Source organism: Capra hircus, chromosome 23 (genome assembly GCF_001704415.2).
Source record: "Capra hircus breed San Clemente chromosome 23, ASM170441v1, whole genome shotgun sequence".
In the NCBI taxonomy this organism is placed as follows: domain Eukaryota; kingdom Metazoa; phylum Chordata; class Mammalia; order Artiodactyla; family Bovidae; genus Capra; species Capra hircus.
The window spans coordinates 40,810,795-40,836,369 of record NC_030830.1 but is presented as its reverse complement, the minus strand read 5'-3'; the positions used below and the strand labels follow the sequence as shown (position 1 = coordinate 40,836,369).

Sequence of the window (25,575 nt, the reverse complement as noted above, 5' to 3'; positions counted from 1 at the left end):
GTGAAAGTCACTCAGTCGTGTCCGATTCTTTGCGACTCCATGTCCATGGAATTCTCCAGGCCAGAACACTGGAGTGGGTAGCTGTTGCCTTCTCCAGGGGACCTTCTCAATGCAGGGATTGAACCCAGGTCTCCCGCATTGCAGGAGGAAATCAGTGAACTGTTCTATGGCAGTATACTCTAGTCACTCATAAATTGAAAATATCATACAGTATGATGATCAGAATCAACAAACAGCAGGGGTAATAAGGCACACCAAATTATCACTCGTGACATCAGCAATTTCATTAACAAATTTATTTCCCTAATTGGGTAGCATGTCTCAGTGCTTGGCTCGAGTGCATTGTAATAGGTTTCTATACTTCAGGAGAAGGAAGTAATTAGAACCATTTGCTCTTGGTTCTGTATTTACACTGTCCACCCATCTTGTAAACATTGAACCTGGTTTCCTGGGTCCTCCAGGGGCTCTTTTCTAACTGCCACCCCCCCCAGTAAATAAATAGAAAGCGAAGAGTGTAAGTTCACATCTTCCTTCTGCGCGGGCCACCCCCATCGGAAGCTGCATTTCATGGTCAGAATCTGGCAGAATCACCACTTCCCACAGAACCTGCCCTTCCTGGGCGAAAATGGGGAAGCTGGAGTCTCGGTTTGCCACTGCTGTGTCTGGGATTGTCCTTGTCCATCTGGAACCTGGGGTCAGAGCTGGTGAGACGGAAGCTCTGTCTCACGTCTCCCTGCCCCACCTACCGCTTTGAGGAAGGTAAGAGACATTGCTGGCCTCTGTCTGCCCCAGGAGCCAGCAGCCCATGCGAGCAGAAAAACCATAAACTCGGGAACACAGTCTTCTAGGCTTCTTCAAGTTAGGTGTTTTTTTTTCCCCCTCACAACTTGTGAGAGTGCAGCATGACAACAAGAAAGCGTCCTTCAGTGCAAGCGCTGCAGAATCTCGCTGTGACGCTGGCCCCTAACTCCTCTGCAGCTTTCCTTCCTCCAGAAAAGCACCATTTCATACTCACGTGCAGCCTGTAAGGACCAGCATGAGTGCAAGATGCCAGGGTACGTGCATTACCTCCAGAGTTGGTGTCCTTAGCAGCTGTTAGTATAGCCTGTCATGTGGAGAGATGGCTTTTGAACATAGATATAATTATTACAGACACATCTCAGGGGGGTCTAGACTACCAATAGGTCCCCTTGGAAAGCTCTTCTCCGGAAAAGTCCGGATGGGCCCAACAAGTCTCATTGTCCCTTATGAATACCTTGCAGGATCTGGATGAGGTTTTCCAGGCCAAAGATATAGCCCGGATCTGGTCCATCATAGGTGGTGTGTTCATTCCAGGAGCCTTTGTATGTTGTATGAGCAAAGTCGATCATCCGGACGTCGACTTTGATGACATTGGTGCCGTGGGGCGTCTGTGGAGTCTCCTGCCCATCATAGATGATGAGAAGAGAGCTAGAGTAGAACCGGTATGAACTCTGGCTCCTAATGACCAAGAGGAGGGCCTGGAGCTGGTGCTGGATGGGCTCCAGCAGCTCCATCCGGAAGCGGGTCCCATCATGCAGGAACTGGTAAAGCGCTTGCCTGAAGCCCTCCACTGAGAGCTTTCTTCCATAGTACTTGTCTTTGCAGAGAAAGTGCTTCTTATCGGTTTGATAAACCTTACATTAAAAAGAAGATAGAAAATGTTAAGAATTGCAAGCTTAAAAAAAAAATCACATCTGCTACAGAGACAGCATCTCAAGCAAACTTAATACAGAAACACATTTCTAGAGATGCTGAGCAGGAATGGCTACAGTGACGGGCAAGACAATCTTTCACCAAGCACCAGTGTAAATTGCACACTTAAAAATGTTTTCTGTGCAAGCCGTTAATAGAAGAAATCCAGGGCCCAAAGATCTTTCATCCTACAGAGGTGACCCTCTGCCCATGAGGAAAAGGTTTGGATCTCCTTTCTTGTGAATTTCCAATGTCAACCGCCAAATCATGATTTAAATCCTGGCTTCTGGCCCTCTTCAAACATTAGCAAACCCAAGCCAGAAAGCTTTAGTGGGAATCTGAAATCACAGCCAATGGCCTTGGGAAGCCAAGTAAATTAAAATTTCCCCCAACAAAGTTTATGAAGTCCTTTCTTTGCAGATTCTGAGGAAACTGTAGTGGCTCCAGGGGTGGAGTGGGGTGAATTGTTTGAAGATGGAAAGACGGGCTAGATCAGGTGTGCCTGGAGTTTTCAGGCGGTGGGTGATGTTGAGGGGAGCCTGGATGGAGCGGGCTCTGTGGGCTGGTGGTGCCTCTCCTTGGCACCAGCTCCTCCCCAGTCCCCTGTCACGTCTTGGCCACCAGAACGAAGCAGATGGAGGAGAGATGCTGATGGGGGGAACAGTGGCAGCCGCTCCCATTTCATTCAGATAGCAGAGGCAGGCAGAGGCTGAACGGAGGCCAGTGGCTGGCATGGCCAGAGGGTGGACTTGACACCCCTCCGCCTGGCACACCTGGGAAGGGCTGCCTGAACCTGGCCATGACAGTCTCTCAGGTCTTCCCTGCCTTCAGATTACATGGTATCTTTACAGAAAACACGAGTGTAAAAAAAAATCAGAAAGATACGATAGGCTTGGTGTTGCCTTTGGAGGGCTGAAGATCAGCTGCTAAATGGGCCCGTCCTAAACACAGGATAGGCCTCACTTTCCAAATAAATCAGATCAATTTCAGAAGGTTTGAGGTCCAGAGAGAAATTCCATTTACACCACAACGCATCACACTCCATCCTCTCGAGAACTACATTCCAAGTTTTCCTATGGACATCTGTGCCTCAAATTTATAGACTTGACTTCCAGTTTCAAGGGGTGGCAGTTTCAATTAAGGAAAGCGATAGTGTTTACCATCAAATCCGTGTCTGGTTTTGCTTTGAGTAGATAGATTCTAAGGGGGAACCAGTAGAGAAAGTTTATTTCCTCCTGTTCTCCTGCAGCCCCAGCCATAAGCCACGCGAGAGCAGCAAAAATGAAGTGCGGACTCTGGGCACTAAGAAGTTAGCCATTCCTTTGCTGGGCTTTGCCGCTTACGACCTCTCCGTTGTTAACCAGGATAGGTAGTGAGAAGCAGCAGAAAAGGCAGAGTGAGGAGAATGGCTGATATGGATCTGAAAAGCTGACTGCCTCCCAGCATCTGAGAAGGAGAGGGCTCAGCTTCATCATGCAAGAGAATGAGGACCCCACAGAGCACACAGGGAAGCTTCCCCTCAGTCCTCTCCCAGCCCAGCTCACACACTGTCCTCAAAGCTCTGCTCTCAACATGGGCAGGACTCACGCAGCCAGGGCAGAAAGTTCCAGCAACCAGAGACCCTGAGATGAGTTTAAAACTGGTGGGTTTTAATTTTTTTTCAATTAAATATTTAAAAATTAAAAAACTTTTATTAAAAAATGTATTGATCTACAATGGTGTGTTGATTTCTTCTGTTTAGCAAAGCGATTCAGTTATATATATAGATTCTTTTTCCTATTCTTTTCCATTACGGCTTCTCACAGGATGTTGAATATAGCTCCCGGTGCTCTACAGTAGGGCCTTGTTGTTCATCACTCCCAGTCCTCTCTTTTCCCACCCCTGCCCACCTCGGGAATCACAAGTCTGTTCTCTGTGCGAGTCCATTTCTGTTTCATAAACGTTCACTTGTGTCCTATTTCAGATTCCACATGTAAATGATGTCACGGGATGCTTGTCTGTCTCTTTCTGACTTTCTTTGCCTCGTATGAGAATCTCTAGGTCCCCCAGACCTCTGCAAGTGGTATTATCTCACACTTTTCTGTGGCAGAGAAGTACTGCATCGTACGTATGTTCTACACCCTCTTTATCCGCTGATCTGTCATTGGACACTCAGGTCGCTCTCATATCTTGGCTGTTGGAAACAGTGCTGCTATGGACATAACGATGCACGCCTCTTTTCGAATTACAGCTTTGTCTGGGTGCATCCCCAGGAATGGGATTGCTGGATCATATGGCAGCTCTGTTTTTAGTGTTTGAGGAACCTCTGTTACCATTTTCTATCATGCTTACTCCAATTTACATTCCTCCCCAAATGGTGGGATTTTGACACCACAGTCCTGAAAGGTGCTTTTAAAAAAAAACCCAGCATGTCCTGGATCAGGATATGTGTTTCCTTGGGGAAAGGGGTGCCTGACCACTGCCTCTGTTGCTCCCACGAAGTGAAGGCAACGGTGTCTGGATGCGGGACCTCCCGGGATGCCCAGTCCCGCGGTCGCCCGCCCCACCTACCTGCATGCCACAGAGGCGCATGCCCAGACGGGCCGAGGTGCTCTGCGCGCACTTCCGCATGTGGCGGGCCTTCTTCTCCTCCGAGGCATCGTCCCCGTGCTGCCGGGTCCCCATCTTCAGGTCTAAGATGCAGGGATGCTTGTACTGTGACACGACGTTTTCCAGCAACAGGAACCCTGGTCACACAGCATTAAGGAAGGCTTCCTGGGACACAAAGGCCACTTCCCCGCAGGAGGTGGTCAGCGGGCCTCTGAAGCCGGCTGGAGACTCCCCACGCTGAACCTCAGCCCCTCACCCCCATTCCTTTCACTACAGACCAGCCTGTTGTCGCTATGAAGAATTCAAGGCACTGACCTTGCAGCCTGCTCTCATAAGTCCATTTTTTTAGGGAGAGTTTATTAGGATGTGAGCTTCTTTTCCTTTCCCTTTTTGCTCTGAGGTTGAAATTTAAATGCAGGCGTGAAATCCCTGGCAGGCCATGCCCAATTTACATTTTATGGCAGAAAATATGAAGGCTAAAGCCTTGAGTCACTGAATGGGCCAGTACCTTTTGGGAGAAGTGCCTTGATGTTAGCTTCAGAGATGAGTTGCAGGAATATTAATTTCAGCCGAATAATTATTCTGCAAAAAGCTTCTTAGGGATGCAGATTGCAGATGTCTTAGAAAGTACCGCAAAACCAGCCACCAGTTTGTGGGAAGAAGTCCAATGGTGACAAAGGGGGCCTTCCAAGCCTGAATATGCTCCCTGAGTTTGTGGCAAGCTGAGGGGGACAGGGGAGTACCTCTCCCAAGGGTCCACCCCACAGGTCCCTTCCTAAGAGAGGGGCCATGCTACATTCTCACCCATCAGCTCCGTGATGGCTGTGGGGAGGATTGGGAGCATAAAAAGGAGGTTGAGGTATGGGGACCCACCCACTCATTGAGGGCCCCTGGCCCTGCCTCAGTGCGGCAATCGTGTTTCCTAACTGACCACAGAAACCTCAGCCCTGCCCATCCTCACTGCCCAGGTGGCAGAGACATGACCAGTGACCCAACAGAGGCACCCCCCCCCGACCCCCACCATCTGGCTTCCCCAGCCTCTGACTTCTCTTTGCTTTACTGGTGGCTCAGCAGGTCAAGAATCTGCCTGCAATGCAGGAGACACAAGAGATGCAGGTTTGATCCCTGGGTCAGGAAGATACCCTGGAGGAGGATATATTCATGCCTGAAAAATCCCCTGGACCGAGGGGGATTAGGACCCAAAGGGTCATGAAGAGCGGTCGCGAGTGAGCAACTGAGCACAGCACAGCTCTCCTCCAGGGCCCAGCTTGGAGGGCCGTGTGTCCCACTCTCCCTGACATCCCTGTCTCTCCCCGGCCCCACTTCAACACGCTGTCTCGGTCACCCCTCCTTGCCCCTACCTCCCCCACAGCAGCGTGCATGGTGGGCGGGTGGGCGGGCAGCGGGCAGGGATACGGTGCCGCTTGTTCTCCGGGTACTCGGCACACAGGCGAGTCAGGTGGGCGCGGTGGCAGTGGAGGCCCCATGGGTTAAAGCTTCCCTTCTCCGTCGGGTTCCCATTCGCGTCTTCCACCAGTGAGGGGACTTGGGCCTTGAGGCGGAGCTCGGACCTCAGGAGCGCAGTGGCCGGGCTGTGGGCGAGGGGAGCACACAGCAGTCAGGACCCTGGTGGCTGGCAGGGCTGTCTTGGATGGACCAGGCCGTGGACTGCCCCTGACTACCCTCCAGGATGCCCCCCAGGACCTCCGTGCCCCCCTGCCCCGCTCAGGCCCCAGGCTCCAGGCCAGGCCAGACTGCTGGCCTCGCGGGGTCTCTCTAAAGTCCAGAATAACTCACACAGCATAGAGGGGGCAACCCCGCCTGGGATCAGAAGGCTGGGGGTTAGGCTGTTCCTGTGGCCTCATCGGGGGTGAGAACCACAGATCCACGGTCCACCGTCTCTCCTGCCCTCTACATTTCAGCTCCTTGGGTCTGTAGCAGGGAGATAATACACACTGCTTCCTGACACCAAGCCAGGAGGCTTAATTGGATCCGCTGCGCTCCTTGAGGAAGGGAGGTACTTTCGTTGTATTAGCTCCCTTTTGTTTCCCATAAATGTTTAAAATTCCCCAGGGATGCCTTTCTTCTGAGAAAGGTCAGCTAATACCATCAGAGGTTTCGGAGACCTCTCCAAGGACCTCAGGTGTCCTGAGCCGCCTGCGTCTCCAGGGCCCCACTGGCCCCTCTCTCCTCACCCCAACTCGACCGCTAAGGAAGAGGATTTTCGAGAGGCATTAGCCACACTTTTTCCTTTATGTCCACTATTCTGGGGCTTCTGCTCTGCACATCTCCCCCGCTCCGGATACATTCCATGGTCTCAGTGAAATAGATATTTAATTAAACAATACACACTGAATACCTTCTCTGTACAGGACTCAGCACGCTCACCCACTTTCGAGAAGAAACGCATTGAAATCCTCCCTCTGGAAGTGGCACCAAAGAAAATGCATTCCTTTCTTTGGTCACAGGGGTTCTGCTAGACAGAGCCCTCATCTGAATTTCTCATTTTCTCGGCTCTGGCCCCAAAGGGGAGCCGTCGGCCTTGGCATGGGCGTGAGCAGTGCTGGTCCCGGCTAGGGATGCGCAGCCTGGCTCCCGGCATCCTGCCACGTGGCCTCACCTCTCCTTGAGCGAGTGGGCCCGCTGGGGGTGCTGCCACTGGGCGAGGGGGAGGGCGCCACCGCCAGTGGTCTGCTGGAGGGTCTGCCATATGGCCACCGCTGCCGACTCCGTGGAGACCGTGAAGGGCCCCCGGTTCTCAGTCAGGGGGTTGGCAACCAGGCTGAGACGGCCGCGGCTGTCCTTCCGGAGGTGCACGGTGATGGTGCCTGCAGAGGGGGAGGGGTGGACACGGTGCGATGTCCTTTCGAACCACAGCTTAATGGCAGCGGTCAACTTGCCCCCTTCCCCAGCTCCTCTCTCTAGAAAGCGCTCTGGGGACTGGCCTGACACAGATACTGCTCTGGAACGAGCCAGAGCCCGGGGAGCCTGCCGGAAATGGCCTAGGGCTGATGCTGGCACAGCCCCTGCTTCGTGGCCTCTCCCTGCCCCTTCACGCTTGAAACAGGGCAGCTGCGTGCATTTACTTCATCCTCGCATTCCTGCTCCTTTGGGCACAGCCCACATCACCCACGCACCCCGTGGCCCCCGATCCGGGTCCAGCCTTGGGGCATCTAAGCTGGTCCTCTGCAGAGAAGAGCCCCATCTGTGAGGGGCAGGGTGCATCTCTTTCTGTCTCCTTCATCACCCTTGCCTTCTTCTCCATGTAATCATTATCTGAGCAGCTTCTTCCAGGAAGCCTTCCTCTAACAGCCTCCTGCCGCCTGGGCTGCCCCTTCACCATCCTTCCCGCATCCCTGGCTTTCACATTGAGACAGGTGAGGCACAGCCTATGAGGATTATGGACAGAACGTGGTTCTTTGGTAGAAAACAGAAGGCAAGTGAGATTTTCCCAACGGTGCCTCCTAACCACCGGTGTCTATTTGTGTGTGTTTGTTTTGCCCATCTCACAAGGCTTGTGGGACCTCATCCCCCCAACCAAGGACTGAACCTGGACCGCCACGGAACTCCCTAACCCTGGTGTTTATACTCCAAGCGTGACCTCCCTGTCAGGACGCTGGCTGTGCGGACGCCCCGGCACCCGTGCACTAGCCGGGCTCCTCCTCTGGGACATTGGCCAGGCCAGGTCCTAGGCTCTGGCCCCACATTCACGGCTCTGTAGTCATCCCCCGTGGACTTCTTGCTCTGATGGCAGGGTCCATGCCTCCCTCCGTGGGGCCTGGCATCCCGTGGGTGCCCAGCCTTGCCAGAGTCCCAGTGAATACGGAAGGTACACATGGTCATGGCCCGGGAGACTGCCACACGAGTGGTTTTATGAAAACTGGCTCTCCGTAAAGTCCTTGCTTCCCCCTCTCCCTGCAGCTGGTGCAGTGAGGACCCCTCTTGGCTCTCTCACCTACCAACCTGCTCTCCGTCTCCCTGCTTTGTGCCGGAGGGGCTGACTCTGGCGTGTACCCGTGGCTTCCTCGCCTGCCAGTTGGGCCAGTGAGGGTCGCCGGTGACAGATGGGGGGAGAGGAGGAGAAAGGTTGGGACCTGCATCCCCCGGGTTCCCTCCCTGCTGCCCCATGGCTCTGCGCTGTTTCGCTGTGGCCTCCTTCTCGCCAGGTCAGCTCCACCATGCCCTCACTTGGCCTTTCCGGCCCAGGGGTGGTTGTAGCTTTCCCATCCCGCTGGTCCCCGGCTGCCTCACCATCCCTAGCTGTTCCCCCTCACCTCTTTTTTTGTAGGCCACGTGACATGCCGGGTCTTATTTCCCCAACCAGGAGCTGAACCTGCGCCCCTTGCAGTGGAAACACAGTCCTAACAACTGGGCTGTCAGGAAAGCCCCCCAGTAGCTCCCTTCATCCTGTGTGCAGTTCTGCCAATAGACGCTTTAAGAGTACTCTATTTAACCCCCGGGCACACACCACTCATTTTCTGCTGGGACCCTGACAGGTGGGAGGGTTGCCTGCGCTCGCATCCTCCCAGGTGTTTATTACCTCCCCCAGGCACTGGGTCACCTTCCCGGCCTCTAAGCGGTCATTTCTCCTGAGCCAGCCGCTGAGGGGGAGCTGCTTTCCCCACGCGCGGTCCTGCCGGTCCCTCCTGGGCTGCTCAGCACAGACACTCGTTTTCAGGGCTGCCCTGCCATTTGCAAGTCGCTCTCCAGGCCCGTCTACGCCTAGCTCAGCGGTCTGCCCAGGCCGGGCCTGTCATCTCGGGTCCCCAGAGCCCTGATTCTGCGACTTGACGGTGACCTTCGTTTCCCTCCAGCTCTTCAAAAATTCTGCTCTTCCTTAGCTCATCCCAGGCCCTAGGATCCCGTGGAGCAATCGTGATGCTAACAGTCACCGCGCCCCTGAGCACGGCATTCTGTCCTTCACCTGGATGGCAGCCTGCCTCCCTCGATGGAGCCCACCCGTGCTGTTACTGCTGGCGAGAGCAGGGCGCTGGCGGCGGCTGGGGACACGCACAGGAGTAATAACCACTGTCTGCTCCTTTACACCTACCACTTGCCAGCGTTATGTGCGTTTTGTTGACTGCTAAGTTAGTGTCTATCGCTAAGCCTGCAAGGCGTTGACTGTGCTCCCTGAGGCTCAGAGAGATTGAATAACTTGCCCCAGGTCACACGGTCGGTAGGGACTGACGGCTGTGCCAGCCATGACTGTGGGAGAAGGAACAGGCTGCCACACGAAGCCCGGATCTCTCGGGAGGGTCGGGGTTGTCACGCTGTGTTTCCCCAAGCGTGGTTGATGAGGACATTCCCACTGTGTCCCCAGGCACATGTGGCTGGTCATTCTGTTCCGCGGGAGCAAACAGAGAGGCCACGGAGCCGCCACCTCATGAGAGGCGATCAGTGTCAAGAAGCCCAGGACATGGTGCTTCGTTTCCAGCCTTGACCCTGCGGTGCTCGTCCCAGGAAGGAGCCCCCCCAGCCCAGGCCCCAGAGCCCACCCTCCAGGTGCCAGGAGAGGGGGAGCCCCACGGCCTCTGTGCTGGTTCCTGGGGAGCTTAGAGCCTCCTGCTCGCTCGGAGAGGCAGGAGGGTGTGCCGGCCAAGGGCAAGGCCCTTTTGGATCTCACAAAGTTCAAGTTACCGTCTGGTGGCCCCCTGGCCTTTCCCATTTGTGAGGCTAAGGTGACGGGCCTGCCAGAAACCAAGTTCCTGGGGAGCCCTGGGCCCAGGGGGCCTCCCTGGAGGGACAAGAAATGTGACCTTCACCTGCTTCTCTAGGCTCCAGCTCTGGTCTGATCTCATCTGTTCTGAGTGTCAAAATCGATGTAAGTGAGCAGAGGTACGAATACTGCCAGACCAGCAAAGCTCAAAAGTCATCCCTATTTGTCGTGGTGTCGGCGCGACCCAGCCAGACTCCTGCCTCTGACTCCTTGCTCCATCTCCCTGCGCGCTTCTGCCTGGCTCCGTGTCCCTCTCTTCCTTCTCTCTCAGCTCAGTCCAGCCCTTCCCTCTGAAACCTGGGACCATTGCACAGAGTGTTGTACTAGTCTCTTAGGCATGTCCAACTCTGTGCGACCCCATGGGCTGTAGCCCGCCAGGCTCCTCTGCCCATGGGATTTCCCAGGCCAGAATACTGGAGTGGGTTGCCATACCCTTCTCCAGGGATCGAACCCAGGTCCGCTGCATTGCAGGCGAATTCTTTACCATTTGAGCCACCAGGGGAGACCCATAGCTCACAGGTACCTTGCTTGCACTCTCGAGCTGCCTGTCCTTGACAAGAGCAGTCTCTCAGTGGGATTCAGACTCCCTGAGGTTTGGATAGTTCTTTTGTCAAGAGCCTTGTTGGCCCCAGCCTGGCCTCCAGCTCGCCTTGGCTGTCTCAGATGCCCACGGGCTCCCAATACACTGCTGCCCCTGCCCAGCCAGGTGGGTGGGAGAACCCCAGCCCCATCTGCTTACTCACCAGCCCCCCAAGAACCTCGACTGTGACCGCGTCAGCTGGGTGGATGGGAGCGCTCCCTGACACACCCAGAGCATCTCAGCAATTCCGATTTGGCTGAGCAGCTTCCGTGAATATTCTGTCATGTATTTATTTTTAAGCTCATGAGGACATTAATTCGCCAACGTCTGTAATATGAATCTGGCTCATCCATTAACCAGCTGGACCTAGGAGCGTGTCCTTGCTCGCCCGAAGCCGAGGGGAGGAGGGACACAGTTTCAAGATGCTCTCATGCCCAAGGAGTCCAGGCGCACTTTGGGCCCGGGGAGGCTGCCCTGGGAAACGCAGTGCCTGCCCAGCACCCCAAAGCCATCAGCGTGCAGGCATGAGACAGGAGAGGGTAGGCTCTGGGGTGTGTGGCGGCCACGTCAGCAACGGCCCCTCTTTCCGGGCTGGTCCCATCAGGATGGAAAGGGAGACCCCTGCAGCGGCCTTGTGGGCACTTGACCCACTAGCTAAGTGACCCTGGGCAAGTCACTTCCCCTCCGTTGTTGGGCTGGACGGCTCCAAGCACTGGCGTCTGGGGAGTCGTCTCTGCAGGGATGGTCGTTGGAGGAGTGGGGCTGGGGGCTGAGAGGCCACACTCGGGAGCCAGACTTGAATCCTGGCTCTGTTCCACTGGCTGCGTGGCCTGAGGCAAGTTGGGTGACCTTTCTGGGCCTGTTTCTTCCTCCATGAAGTGGGGACAACGGGAGTGTCTTTCTTAGAGTGTTGCCAGGGTTAAACAAGTCAATTGCAGAAACAACTTCTAGGGTGTTCTGCACTGAGTAAACGCTAAAGGTTGACCGATAGTACTTTTCTTGGTTTTTTTTTTTTTGGTGGGGGGGCTGCATTGAGCCATATTTGGGATCTTAGTCCCCAACTAGGGATCGAATCCTTGCCCCCTTGCGGTGGAAGTGCGGCGTCTTAACCACTGGACTGCCAGGGAAGTCTTGGCATTACTTTTCTTATTGGGGGAAGGAAGAAGCCTGCACAGCCCGAGGCCCTTCAAGGGACCCTTTCCCATCCCCAGACCCGAGCTTCTTCCCTCCTTGCCCCAGAGGTCTGAGGGCACGCAGGCCTCAGTTCCGGGCCTTTTTCTAGTGTTTCCTCACATGTGTGTTTCCTCGGGTGGCGCCTGCACCCTGGCACCGGGCGGCCCACGGTATGGCCGATAAGAGGATCGGCATTCCTCATCGTCCAAGCCTCGCGTTGGGTGTCAGGCCCTCCCGTGGGCTCCATCTCACCCTCACCGGCAGCCGGGCTGCATGGTCTCCCCTGATGGACGTCCTGGACCTCCCTAACCTGGCCCCTCCTGACTTGTTTGCAACCATCGTCTCCAAGTGAGGACTCAAATTAATCCACAGAGTTAGTGCAGCTCCGAGGCGGGGTGGGGGGTGGGTACCAGGATGGGCCCAAGCTGAGACGGACGCAAGGCAGAGGAGTGGTCTGGACAGCTGACCATTGCTCGAGGCTCCCCAGAGCGGGGGAGACAGCGCAGGCAGACGGGGAGCAGGGAGGGCCCTGGGGTGTGGTTCTGAGACCTTCAGCTCGTCCACTTCCACGCTCTGCCTGGGGTGGCCCTGGGAGCTGGTCTCAGCTCCAGTGCTACTTGGGACCAGCGGGGAATGCTGCAGACAGGAGGCCCCCTCCCAAGATCCGGCCACCCCTTTGCTGGCTTGAGTTCACTTGTGAAGGGACAGATGTTACCTCCAGTTGGTGCTCTGACAAGGTGGGTGGTGACCCACAGCTGATGGAGAGCACCGGTCAGTGGCCCCGGAGGGCCCCCAGGGAGGCTGTGCACCAGCCGTCACCCCGTCTCTTGGTGTCTTGTCTCAGCCTCTCTGGAGGTCCTGGCTGCCCACAACTGAAGCAGTGCCCAGGGCTCAAGGCCTTGGGCCCTCTCAGTGGGTCTGAATCTGGATGCAGACTTCTGGGCTCTGACCCAGGGATTCCGATTCACAAGTCAGGAATGGGGCCTGGGAGCCTGCATTTACACATGTGCACACACACATACACATATCCACATACATATATCAGTGATTCTGGTAAACTTGTTTGACCCCAGATCATACTTATGAGAAGCACCAATATTGCCCAAAATATTCATTTGGGTTCTTCCGTAAGATGATATGGAAAAACCAGAATGACTTTTCTGGCAAACCAATAGACGGATCCCGTCCTTCCCAGTTTTCTCCATCTTTGAAATGCAGGTAAGTTTTTCAGTGACTTGTCTGAATGTTATCATCACCTTCACTATAGATATTTGCACAACAAGGGCAGAAGCTTAAGGTCACAGGTCTAAAATCCTTTAAAGGAGGTCTCTTCTCTGAGCATTCCTTACTTTGTGGGGCTGGCGACTGGCAGTCATGTCCTGAGCTCTGCAAGCCACTTTTACCAAAGGCTGGGGGTGGACACAACAGCTTGCCCCATGGATGCCAGCGGCCACCCAGAGTGCACCCTCCCCCGGAGGCTGGCAAACAGCAGCCCTCCCCACGCAGCCTTCTCTCCCCAGACCTTGTGCTCAGATCTGGAACACATGCTGGGGGAGCAGCCTGCACCCCGGCTTTGCCCCCGGATGACAGTGGGAATTCTGGCTTCCCAAACACACTGTGAACCAGCTCCTCCATAACCTGTCCCAGACCCAAGGCTCCTGCCATCCGCCTGAGTCACTCAAGGGAGGTCTCCACCCATCCTGTGTCTACCAACCACGGTCACAGGACCTGGGCATGGCACACCTAAGGCACAGAGCAGAATGCCCCAAGGTAGGGTGGGGCTGGGGCCACCTTATCCCGTTCTCCATCCCGCGAAGACTGGTGGCTTGAACTAATTTACAGGAGATGCCAAATGGCATTACACTCCAGGCCTGGGGGCTGGAAGAGTTCAGAGAACCTGGGGCGGTGAAGGCCAGCGGCTGTGCAGAGGGGCAGATCTCCATGGCAACCCTTCAACACACCACGGTACTTGAGGAGGTGGTGGGGGAATGCGGAGAGGCTGGGCCCCTTGGGGGCCGCCTGGACACTCACCTTTGTACTGCGGGGTGAAGCGCTTCATGGCCAGTGGCAGGGACTCGTAGAACCTCTGTTCCTGGGAGATGAGGGGCTTGCACACCGTGTGCTCATCATACTTCATCACGCTCAGGTGCCCCCCGACCTGGTGCAGGAAGGGCTCCAGCGGCACGCCGGGGGCGTCCACGCTGTCCTGCACCACCATGCTCCAGCGTGGGAGGGCGGGGTGGCTCCCTGCCGTCCACAAGAGGCAGCGGGGTCTGGGGCTGAGGTCGCAGCTTCCAGACAGGTGGGCTGTTAGCAGTCCTCAACTTTCCTTTCTCAGCCTTTCCTGTGGCTAGAACACAAGAGTCTTCCTGGCTGAGGGCTCTCGGCAGTGGGGGTCCCTGGAAAACAGAGGAGAAAGGGAAGAGATGTGAGGGAGACCGTGTGGGGGGACAAGGGCATCTGAAGTCCCCAGCCACCCCCCCCAGGTGTTAGATAAGACCATAAATAGGCATTGGATTCTTCTGGAATCGTCTGTTACAGGCAACTAATAAGTTTCCGCCTCAGGGGAGCAGGGCTGAGAGGGAGACTTTTCACTAAATACTATTTACAAGCGCCTTTTGAATTTAAATATTAAAACATTCAAAAAACAAACAAAAAATCCAAAAGACAGTCCCTAAGATTACAAGCTTGCAGAGCGTAGTGAGCATGTCTGAACTGCTCACGTCCCATGGCTGGCCTTCCCCTTTGGAAACTGGTCCCAGCCCCAATGAGAAGAGAGTCCCTGCTGGTGGGGATTCACCATCCTGCAGGGGCTGGAGGGGTGCAGGAATTCTTCATTTTGATATAGCATATACATAAGCTGGGCACCATCTGGGCCACACAACATCATTGCTGTGTGACCTGGGGAAGTTACTAAACCTCTCTGGGCCTCAGTTTTCCCATCTATAGACTAAGATAACAATGATACCCACTTCACTGAGTTAGGGGCAGAATTGAGATATAAAGGCTATAAAAATGTTAGCCCAGTGCCTGAAGCTAAGTGCTTGATAAATGTGATCTATCATGATTATTTCTAGCATTACTGCCCTGGGGATCAGATTTTCTTACCAGCCCTGGGAGGGGCAGCTTTATCACCGATGCCTGCAAATGAGGAAAGCGAAGCCCGCAATGGCTTGCTGGGGCCCACCTCAGGCCAGGAACAGAGGCAGAAGCTAGGCAGGGGCTCCTGATTGGGTCCCCCACTGTCTGCTTGCCCTTCACCCTCTACGAGGTCTGGCTTGCCAGACCTTAGGCAAATGCTGAACACTCTGGCTGGACACTTGGCCCCTAAAGACATCCTGACTTTGGGACTTTGCTGGTGGTCCAGCGGTTAGGACTCTGAGCTCACGATGCAGGGGGCCCCGGGTTTGACACCTGGTCAGGGAACTAGCCCCACATGCCACAACAGAATTCACATGCTGCAACTGAAGACCCACGTGCTGCAACTAAGAGACCCGGCACAGCCAAATAAATATATTTTAAAATATAAAGATATCCTGACTTTGTCTCAGGAGAGAGCCAAGGAGACACTGCCAGGGGAGGCTCTTGCGGCCGCATCCGTCATGTTCGGGAGGACAGTCCCGCTGTGGTGCCGTCACTATGGAGTTATTAATACTCTCCTCTGCTGGACTCCCGGCTGAGGATGCAACCAGGCTGGGCAGCGCTGGGCATGATCAACTCTCTAACTGACCTTCAGTCCAGACCATGGGCATGGCTGGCTGCCTCCACACGCAGCAGAACCTGTCACTTTGTTCAGGCCCCCAGCTCAGGGAAGTCCCACCATCCACTTCGACCTCTAGCACCAGGAGGCGTTGAAAGCCTCAGCCTGGCCTGTTCACGCCCCTCCACGACGATGCTCCTGAATTGGTTGCTGCTCTGCAGACCACAGAGTTCCCCTCGGAAGGGAAAGGGGGTGTCTTCTGCCTGATCTGTGCAATTGCTTTGCCGATGCATGACTAAAGCATGACTAGGGAGTCTGGCAGTGCTGAGGCAAGGCCTTGGGGTGGGAAGGCCTGGGGCCTGTTGGTGAGCGCTTTCCCCAGCCCCGCTCTGAGACGCCCCCCTGCCCACCACCACCCGAGGTGAGTCCTCCTTGGGATGTGCCCCAGGAGCTGAGAGAAGACGTTGGGAGGCATGCAAATGTGAGGAGAATCAGGGATAGGTTGATACTTTCAGTCTGGTTATCAGATAAGACATGGAAGTTGCTTGGCAAACCTAATCCTCCCTGCAAACTCCGCCGAGACAGGAAGGAGGAAGGAAGAGAAAAACCAAGGCGGCCAGACGCCTCTTCTCTCACTGGGCTCACTTGGGTGCCAGCCTTTGCCAGCTGACCTGTGCCCAGGTCAGGGAGGCAGAGGCGCTGCTGGGAGGCAGAGGGACAGCCCGCTCGTGAAGTTCATTTATAGCCACTCCCGGAAGGAGCCAAGGCCCTGGCCTGTGCAGTCTCCCGGGCGGTCAGCGCTGGCCAGGCCCGCACTCACCTCTGCGAGCCCAGCTCTGCCAGGGAACCCAGGTGGCGTCCTCAGCAGACCCTTGTGCAGCCACCGGGGGCGGCCCCTCACCCTTCTCTCCCCTCACCCCCTGTCTCCCCAAGGAGCCCTAAGGACATAGATGTTACCTTGCAGTGTGGTGTGGGAGGAGATGGTAACAATGATGGGAACAGTAAATGGTAACAAACACAACGCACGCAGGCCAACGTTCCAGGTGTTTTAGGTACATTCACCCATGTGAGCCTCACGGCTGCCTGATGAGGGAATGAGTGTCATCAGCCTTTTATAGGCGAGGAAAATGAGGCACAGAGAGGTTCGGTAACTTGACTGTGTGCACCCAGCTACTCGGGGGAGACCAGGGATTTGAACCCAGGCACACTAGCCCAGAGCATGCCCACCCGCTGTCCTGCGGAGATGCCGAGATGAGATGCCGGGGGCCGCTGTTTCTCTCCTTCGAGAGTCAGGAAACTGAGCCCCAAGGAGGCTGGGACTTGGCCAAAGTCACTCACCAGTCACTGGCTGTGATGACACAGGCACGCGGGCATTCTTGTCCCCAGGCCTGGTTTCTCCTACGCTGATACCCTTTGGCCGGCCCTCCCCCCAGCTGCTGCAGTGAGTGCGTGTCCCAGCGGTGGCTGGGTCCACGGGTCTGCAGAAACCAGCAGGAGGGGTCAGGTGAGGCCCCTGGAGCTGGGCCTTGGTACTGACCTGCATGGGGCTTTCCCGCTGAGGGGGCATCAGCTGGATCTGAGAGGCACTGTCATTCCCAGAGCCTCCCCATCACTGCCACCCACACGTTCTCAGGGGCCCTGCGGAACCTCCTCAGGGAGCCCGGATCAGCCGGAAGTCCCTCCAAGATGGCCCCCACACAGCAACGCAAACCCTCCTGTCCCCAGGCTTGGCGGCAGCTTTTTAAAAATGCTGGACTTGAAGCTGGAGGAAACTGAGGCCCTTCCGCTTAAGGGTCACCTTAGGGTGTGGCTTGGGGGAAGTCTGAGGGTCCTCGGGCTCCTAACGCAGACTGTGGGAAAGGGGCGCAGGGAGCTCAGAGGGGAGCAAGGAGGACTGACGGGCATGGGGAGGACTGAAGGGCGCGGGGAGGGGGCACTGACGGGCGGGGGAGGACGGACAGGAGCGGGGCGGGGGAGGGACGGGGAGGACGGATGGGAGCGGGTCGGGGGGAGGGAGGGGGAGGATGGACGGGAGCGGTGCGGGGGGGGTGGGGGGCACGGAGGGGCGCGGGGGGGGGACACGGAGGGGCGCCGTGGGGGGGACGGAGGGGCACCGGGGTTCACGGAGGGGCGCCGGAGGGGACACGGAGGGGCACGGTGCGGCACGGTGCGGCACGGAGGGGCGCGAGGAGGGGACGGAGGGGTGCGGGGCGGGGACGGAGGGGCGCCGGGAGGCGGGGGGTGCACGGAGGGCCAGTGGCTTAGTCCCCTGGCCTCCTGCCTGAGCCGGGCACGTGGGTTTGCTGCCGCTCAGGGAGCCGCTCTGTGGCTTCCCCCGGACGCTGACGCTGACCTTGGATTCCCAAGGAGGCTGAGGTTTCCATCGGTTGCTGTGGGACGGAGCTAGAGAAGGCCTCCGTTTCCCCTATCCCTCCTGCGGAGTCCTGAATGAATAATTCAAGCTGACAGAGCTTTCTCAGCCGACCTGCCTTTCGCCACCAGCAGGCACTTCAGTCAGTGGCCAGAGCCTCCGCCCTGAGCAGTGCCTCTGGGCCCGGGAGCGCTGGGCAGGAGTCCAGTGCCTGGCTCTGCTCCAAGCCCCCCACCAGCTAGCTGAGACCCTTCGGGTGAACCGAGCCTTGGTTTACCGCCCACCGCCACGGCCCTCGCAGGAGCTTTGCCGGAGTCCCCTCTGGAGAGCCCGTTTCCGGGCGTCCTCAGCGCTGGGGCTTTGTCACCGCATGGGCAGTGCCCAGGACCCACTCCCGTGAATCCGCCTGGGTGCTGGCGAGGCGCTCGCCGAGGCAGGCCCTCACGGCCCCTCTCACACGCCGAGGGGCTCCCTTTAGTGCTTTGTGGGGAGACACAGGGCCCTCTCCCCGGCCCAGGCCTCCTCTGGTGGACCACAGCCCAGACCTCCAGCCCAGAGTCCGCCCTGAGTGCTCCCTGGGGAGGGAGAGGCTGAGGGAAGATGGAGGAGGGGCGGGGGAGGGCGAGGCACCCCAGCCTGCGGAGTTAGAGCCCCCGCTCCCGCAAGAGTGGACAAGGCCTCAGATCCCTGTGTCCTCCTGCCCCGTCGCTGGGTCATGTCCTGAATGAAATGACTCCAGGAGGACTCAGGGGTGAATTTCTCTAGTGGGGCCCAGCCATGGAGCTGGGTGTCAAAGGAGGCCCTGGACTAGCTGGTTCCCTGCAGGGGTCTGAGTGAGGCCAGCAGGGCCTGCCATTGTATTTGGCTCCCAGGGTGGGGCCAGATGACAGCAACACTGAAGCCAGGCGCAGGGATAGAGGCCACCCCTTGAGCTGAGGTGCAAGAGGGCGTCGTGGCTCAGGGTTCATCACCGCAGGCCAGCACGTGTTCTTTCTGGGAGACTTCGTTGTGTATCTGACTTTCCCTACAGGCTTCCCAGGGGGCGCCAGTGATAAAGAACCCGCCTGCCAAGGCAGGAGACGTAAGAGGCGGGAGTTTGATCCCTGGGTTGGGAAGATCCCCTGGAGGAGGGCATGGCAACCCACTCCAGGATTCTCGCCTGCAGAATCTCATGGACAGAGGAGCCTGGCGGGCTACAGTCCACGGGGTGGCAAAGAGACACGACTGAAGCGGCTGAGCACGCACACATGCACGCACGCACGCACGCACGCACGCACGCACGCACGCACGCACGCACCCTGACCACAGGCTAAACTGGAGTCCATTAAAAATTACAGGAGGAACACCTCGTTTAGAACTTGTCTCTCCCTTTTTAGGGAAGATGGCAGGTGAAACCACAAACTAAACTTGTAAGGGTTCAACTTGGACTAAGTGAGTCACGAACTCTGTGTTACCAGAGGCTGTCAGCTCCTTTTATCTGGAAACTAGTTGGTTGACTGTGGTTATTGTCAAGACTATTCACGAATATTCTGTGTGTTGTTTTTTTTCTTTCCCTGCAGGAACGTGGTATGACTGCGCTTCCCTTGTCCTCTGAAGGTACGTCGGCCAAAGCATGATGTGCTTTGGCTAACGGCACGTGGAAGGTAGTGACAGACGCCACTTCCGGGAGGAGCATTTAGAGCAAGCAGTGCCTCGCGTACCCTTTGCCTGGCCAGGGTGATTTGGGAAGCACAGTCACTTCCCGAGTGACTGTCATGACAGAGAAAGCAATCCAGGTTATATTAGGCACTGAGGTTTGGGGGTGTTTTTGTCACACAGCACAACGTAGTCCGTCCTGAGTAATTCGCCAACTGACAGCCAGATACCCAGTATGGAGCAACCTCAGGCTTGAATACATCCTCTGTGTTGTAGCCACTCCTGTGAAGCATCCATGGTGGACCACTGGTCTTACAACGTCCCCCTCTGTTTCTCAGAATAATTTTCAGATGGAGACAAGTGGAAGAGCTTCCCCAGGGTCCAGAGAGTGAGCACCGGTGCTGGAATTCAGCCACAGTGAATCTGTCTCCTTCCAAAGCTGATGCTGCTCTGCCCTACCATGTGGTCCCCCTTCTAAAGGGAGGGGGCACTGTGGGTCCCTCTGAGAGTCCTGAGACCTGAGTGGAGCCCAGGTTCCTATCCAAGACCCTCTCTGTGCTGTGAGCCTCAGCTGCCCAAATCAGCAGCGGGAGCCCGCTGGGAGCTCACACTTGGCAGGGCAGTGGGGGTGCCATCCCTGGGGACAGGGTTCCACGAGGAGCCGGGCAGTGTGGATTCACGATGCCACGAATGGAAGACTCCCATCCGTGGGCCACTCAAGCCCTGACCCAAAGCTGCACCAGCAGCACCAGCAGCATTATCTGCAGGCTAGAAAAGCAATATCCGCAGCTTGTGATCATTTCTCAAATGTATCTAAATGCTTCAGTGTTTACCAAAATACAAATTCATTTAAAGGCGTTATTAAGTTCCTAGTAGTTTTTATCATCATCTATTTTCTCAATCAACAGATACTAAAAGTCTAATGAATATCACAGAGGGACTCCTAGGGAACAAATTAGGTTGAAAAATGAGTCCTAGTTAGAAAGGTTAGAAGAGATATTGCTGAGGGACCTGGGCAGGGGTATGAGACCGGGGAGATGGAGGCTGGGCCTGGGGGAGCTTGAGGAAGGCCTGTTTCAGGGTGCATGTGTGCAGGGAGCAATGAGGAAGGGAAGGACAGGCAGGGAGATGGGACCAGAGGGAAGGCTGAGTGGGGAGGCAGAGGTGGGTGCTGCTGGGGTCTGGGCAGAGGGGGTCTGGGCAGAGGAGGTCTGACTCCCCATCAGTCTAGGCTGGAGGGGGTTTCCTGAGATCACCAAGGTATGAACGCTTTCTGGACTGCGTCTCAGCAGATCCAAAGGGGAGAGGTGCACTCTGGGGAGGAGATACTTAAGAAACAGCTTGCAGCAAAAGACTGCAAAATAAAACGTGTCAGGCAGCAGACTCAGAAGCAGCATGGTTTATCGCCTGCCCTCTCGCCTCTGAAGCTCTAAGGTACATTTTGCAGGCTGCTCAGAGCCAGAGGTTTGGTACAAGTACCACTCAATGTCTCTGTGATGCCTAAGGGAGCATTTTTTAATCTATTAGAGATGAGAGGACCCAAAAACCATTTAAAACCACTTAGGTTGGAATGGGCAGGAGCGTTTTGGGTTGCTCACATGGCAGAGGGCTGTGTATCATCTGAGACCATCTAGGCTTGGAAGGCACAAGATTATTTTCTGGGGAGAAAAAAAAATCAAGTTTTTAAATCCATCCTAGAAATGACTCAAGGGATGTGGGACGGCGAGCCCCATGGTCCGCATGGTCCCAGTCTGGTGGGATCAATACTGAATGCTGGGGACGTCACACATCACCTTCTCAGTTGTGGCTGAAAGATGTGGCTTTGGAGAGCATCTATTTCCCTGGGAAGGCTCGATTTCCAGAGTCACAGAGCAATACTTCATTTTCCTGACTTATTCTGAGCCGATGTTATCCTTTGAGGGAAGATATTCTTCCTCATCTCCTTTTCTCTTAACATTTAAAATCTCCCAACGTTCCTCCAGCTTGAGGACCTAATGCGATTTTAATACAGCTATTATTAGTTTAGAAGCCCTTCAGCCCCTGACAAATGTCCGTAGCAGCAGCGACGATGTTCTGATCTTGCTGTCAGGGCAGGAGACGCATGGGGCAAAGATGACTCGAGCTCAGTGCTCCTGGAAGGGCTGCTGGGGCCGGCGAGGGTGGGGTGGGGTGGGTGGGGTGGGGTAGGGCGTGGAGGGCTTCTGTCTTCCCAACCTCAATGGAGCCGGACCTCATGATAGCACCTTAGGACCTCGGCCCCGCCATCCCCCGGGCACGCTGGGCACCTCGCCTATAGCCCCTCCCAGGCAGGCTTGTCTCCTGGGGACTGCTGCCCCTGGAAGCTTGGATACTGGAGAAGCTTGGCGGGACCTTGGACCCTCCTCCCAGGGTCTGGATATTGCCAGATGTCCAGACCACATTTTCCAGCCTCTGACACCCTTCCCCACACCTTTCTCTAAGTCACATGACCAGCCACCTGCCGAGCCAGAGATAGACAGTCTTGTCCATGGTTACTATGGAATCTTTAGGACTCTAACAAGAAATACGTTTTTTAAGGTCAAAACACAACAGTGGGGCTGGAACAAGCCTACGTGTGCGTGTGCGGTCACCGTCCTTCAGGCCCTGGAGCTGAGCTGGGCAAGTGTGAAGCGTGCGGCTTTGCCCAGCAGAGGGCAGCAGCAGACGGGCCAGAACCACCCAGAAAAGAGGCACTTGGACCGGCCCCACCTTGGCCCAGCGACTAGGGGCCCTTCTCCAACGGCCCTGAGTTTGCTCGGCCTGTCCTCAGAGAGCTGGGACAGCGGCTGAAGGGCCGGTGAGGCGCACTGCTGAGGATTGGGGTGCCTGGCTCAACTCACAGGGGAAGGACCTCAAAACCAGAGACGGAGTGGGGGTGGGGTAGCTGGCCGAGGAGGTGGGGCGGGGGCGCTGGAGGGTCTGGCTGAGCAGAGCGGAAGTGTCTTCAGCATCTACACCCCACTAGTTCCTTCCCCCGGGATGGGTGGACCCCACGCCCTCTTCATCTGCCAGCTGGGCCAGCCTCCCCCACCTGCTCCCTGAACAAGCTGGTGCTTGATTCTCACAAAGTTGACAAGACAGCAACCATGTGGGAAGGACATCTTAGGCGCTGTGCTTGGAGCTGGAGGACGCAGGAGTAGGCTGTCGACCACAGGGGCGTGGGGGGCCTCCGCCTGGCCTGCTGCCCCCAGGGTGTCCTGGGGCAGAGCACTGGGAAGACCCCCAGGGGCCGCAGCCCCTTTGCAGAAGAGGGGTTTCTCAGATTGCCGATAAGAAGCTACTTTGTAGGGGCACGAAGGGGCGAGTGTGCCTGGACACGGCGCAGTGGGGCCCGGAGCCCTGGGTCTGCCTGGACTCCCCACCCCTTCCCCTTCAGGCCTCAGTCTCCTTCTCTGGACTGAGCTGCTGAGCCAGTCCTTTTCTCACCCTCCTGTGGGGCAGCTGGCCATTCAGTTCAGCCGGTCACTGTCAGGGTGGGGGGAAACGGGGGTGGGGAGGGTGGGGGTTGGCTGAGATGCTACCAGATTGAAAGTGGGGTCCTCCCCCCGCCCTCCGCCCCATTGGATCCTCGTCTAAACAAAGCATTGAACACCATTTAGGAACAACTGGGGAAATTGGAACGTGGCCTGGATGTAGCCATCCTTGGGGAGCCAATAATATCGCCAGTGGGGTAAAGCACTGGGGTTACGTAAGGACCTGAACTGAGGTGCTTTGAGGGGAAATGCTGCGACGTCCATAGATTGCTTCAAAATACCTTAGCCTTAGAGAATACGATGAAGCAAATGCAGCAAAACTCAGACAAACTGTCAATCCAGCCGCAGAGCACGCGAAGGCTCATTGGGTCATCCTTCTATTTTCCTTGTAGGCTTAAAGTTTTTCATAGTAAAAAGGCTAAAAGAACATACCAGCGGCTCTTAAAGACCAAAGAAGCCCGACTTTTGCCTGGTGGGAACCAAATTTCCTGGGAGGGACCCGCCCTGGATGTTTTCAAGGCCCTCGGAGAGCCTGCGGACTGCAGCAGGCTCAGGTTCAAGTCTCAAGTTCCCTGGGAGGGACACACTGGGGCCCCTGAAGACTGCCCCTGCCCAGGGCAGGGTATGTCCTGGTGGTGACACTTCCGTGGCCGTGTCCACGCCCGTCCCTGCTCCACTGAGGCGCCCTTGCCCCGGCCCTGAGCCTGAAGGTGCTGATGTCATCCAGTCCCAAGGCCCCTCCTGGCTGCTGGGACGAGACATGCCGTTCCTGGGGCCTTCGCTGCCCAAAGCTCCTGGGACAGCTGCCCAGCATGAAGGGTTAAACCCAGCGAGGGCTGGAAGACTGGCTTCAGCCCCTGCTGGAAGACTGGCTCCAGCACCTGCCCTCACAGCGTCCCTGAAGCCCAGCCCTGCCACCTTCACGCAGGAGCCCAGATTCCAGAACAACATAGGAGGGGCCGGAGGGGGTGACTCCTGGGGGAGGGGAGGGCAAGTGGAGAGGAGCCAGTGACAGAATTTCTATGCTGCTGAGCTGCGCCAACAGCTCCCATGCCCCCAACACGGATGCACACGGACACACTGGGGCCCCACGGGGCCGGTGGGGCTGACCTCTAGTCGGGGGGTCCACCCCTGAGTCCCACAGTGTCAACAGGCCTCTCCCCCGGCCCTGGCACCATCAGGGCCCTCCCTGCCCACGCTTATTCCCCACGGCAGCACTCACCGGAGCCGCACCCCGGGGGGGAGCGCGGGGCTGTGCAGGAGACAGGGGTCCAGCGGAGAGCGGTCTTCCCGGTCAGTGACCGCCGGCTGGCGTGTTGGGCAAAGCCCTTCCCAGTGCCCCAGTGTGGAGAAGTCAGCGTCCACGATAGCACTGGCGGAGTGGGCCGCCCAGACTCAGGTCAGCCCGTGGGTATGGACTGCAGAGGCCTGGGGCGGGGGAGTCACCTGACCCTCGAGGGGGAGGGCCAGCAGGGGCTGGCTGGCATGGACAGCTGTCAGCTGGTGTCGGGCTGCTCTGGGGCAGGGCCAGAGGGCCTGGGAGGAAGGAGGCGAAGGGAAGGAAGGGGAGGAGGGGTCTGGAGGGATGTCAGGCCCTGGGCACCGAGGGCCAAGTGCCTCAGGCCCCTGGTTAGCTTTTGATTCCCTGTTTATGGGGTCAGCCTGGCGTGGGGGTCGGGTTATCCCTTCCCCTCGTCTCCCCGCCTCCACCCCACTCCCGACAATGTCACTGCCAGTTTGCCCCGAGCAGCGGCTGCCAGAGAAGGACAGTCTTGGGCAAGACATTTAATCAACAGTCAGCTTGAGGACAATCAGTGCTTCAGGTGTTTTCGAGGCCCTCGTGGGGCCTCGTGGATTCTGCTAGGCTGAGCCAGGAACCTGCCAGAACAGGGTCTGTTGTCAGGGGATTACAGTCAGGGGCTTCAGTAAGTCAGGGCAGTTCCAGGGTAAGTGTTTGGTGAGAGGACAGGGGTGTGGTGTGCGTGTATTGGTGGGGGGGGAGGGGGACAGTGAGTGTGTGTTGGTGGCGGGGGGGTGCGTGTGTGTCGGTGGGAGGGGCGTGTGTGTTCGTGGTGGGGGAGGGGGCGGTGTGTGTGTGTTGGTGGGAGCATGGTGTGCGTGTGTGTTGGTGGGGGTGTGTGTGTGTGTTGGTGGCAGGGGGTGCGTGTGTGTTGGTGGTGGGGGGTGCGTGTGTGGTGGTGGGGGTTGCATGTGCTTTGGTGGTGGGCGTGGTGTGCATGTGTGTGCGGGTGTGTGTTGGCGTGGTGTGTGTGTGTGTTGGTGGTGGGGGTTGCGTGTGTGTTGGTGGGGCGTGGTGTGCATGTGTTTTGGTGGGAGCGTGGTGTATGTGTGTGTTGGGGGGCGTTTTGTGTGTGTGTTGGTGGGGGCGTGGTGTGTGTGTGTGTGTTGGGGGGGCGTGGTGTGCGTGTGTGTTGGGGGGCGTGGTGTGCTTGTGTGTCGGTGGGGAGGGGGTGCGTGTCCTCCCACCAGGCTGGGGGAAGCAGGGAAGGTATCCTGGAGGAGGTGACCTACGCAGAAGGAGACCTGAAGGAGAAGGAGGCTTTGGTGTGGGGGAGCGTGGCGAGGGGAGTGCTCAGGGGGGCGGGC

At 56.8% G+C, this 25,575-nt stretch overlaps 1 protein-coding gene across 2 annotated transcripts; it reads right to left on the bottom strand.

Annotated features, from left to right (window-relative positions):
- Positions 263 to 24,414, bottom strand: IP6K3 (inositol hexakisphosphate kinase 3). Of its 2 annotated transcripts, XM_018039299.1 has the most exons (7): positions 24,191 to 24,414; positions 13,803 to 14,170; positions 6,923 to 7,130; positions 5,719 to 5,894; positions 4,264 to 4,439; positions 1,256 to 1,655; positions 282 to 1,105 (listed from the first exon to the last, which is right to left on the bottom strand). In XM_018039299.1, exons 2-7 carry the CDS (start codon positions 13,987 to 13,989, stop codon positions 1,086 to 1,088), a joined length of 1,167 nt encoding a protein of 388 aa, XP_017894788.1. In that variant the 5' UTR covers positions 13,990 to 14,170; positions 24,191 to 24,414; the 3' UTR covers positions 282 to 1,085. The 2 variants fall into 2 exon arrangements, with proteins under 2 accessions (XP_017894787.1, XP_017894788.1); XM_018039298.1 differs by having other exon boundaries at positions 263 to 1,655.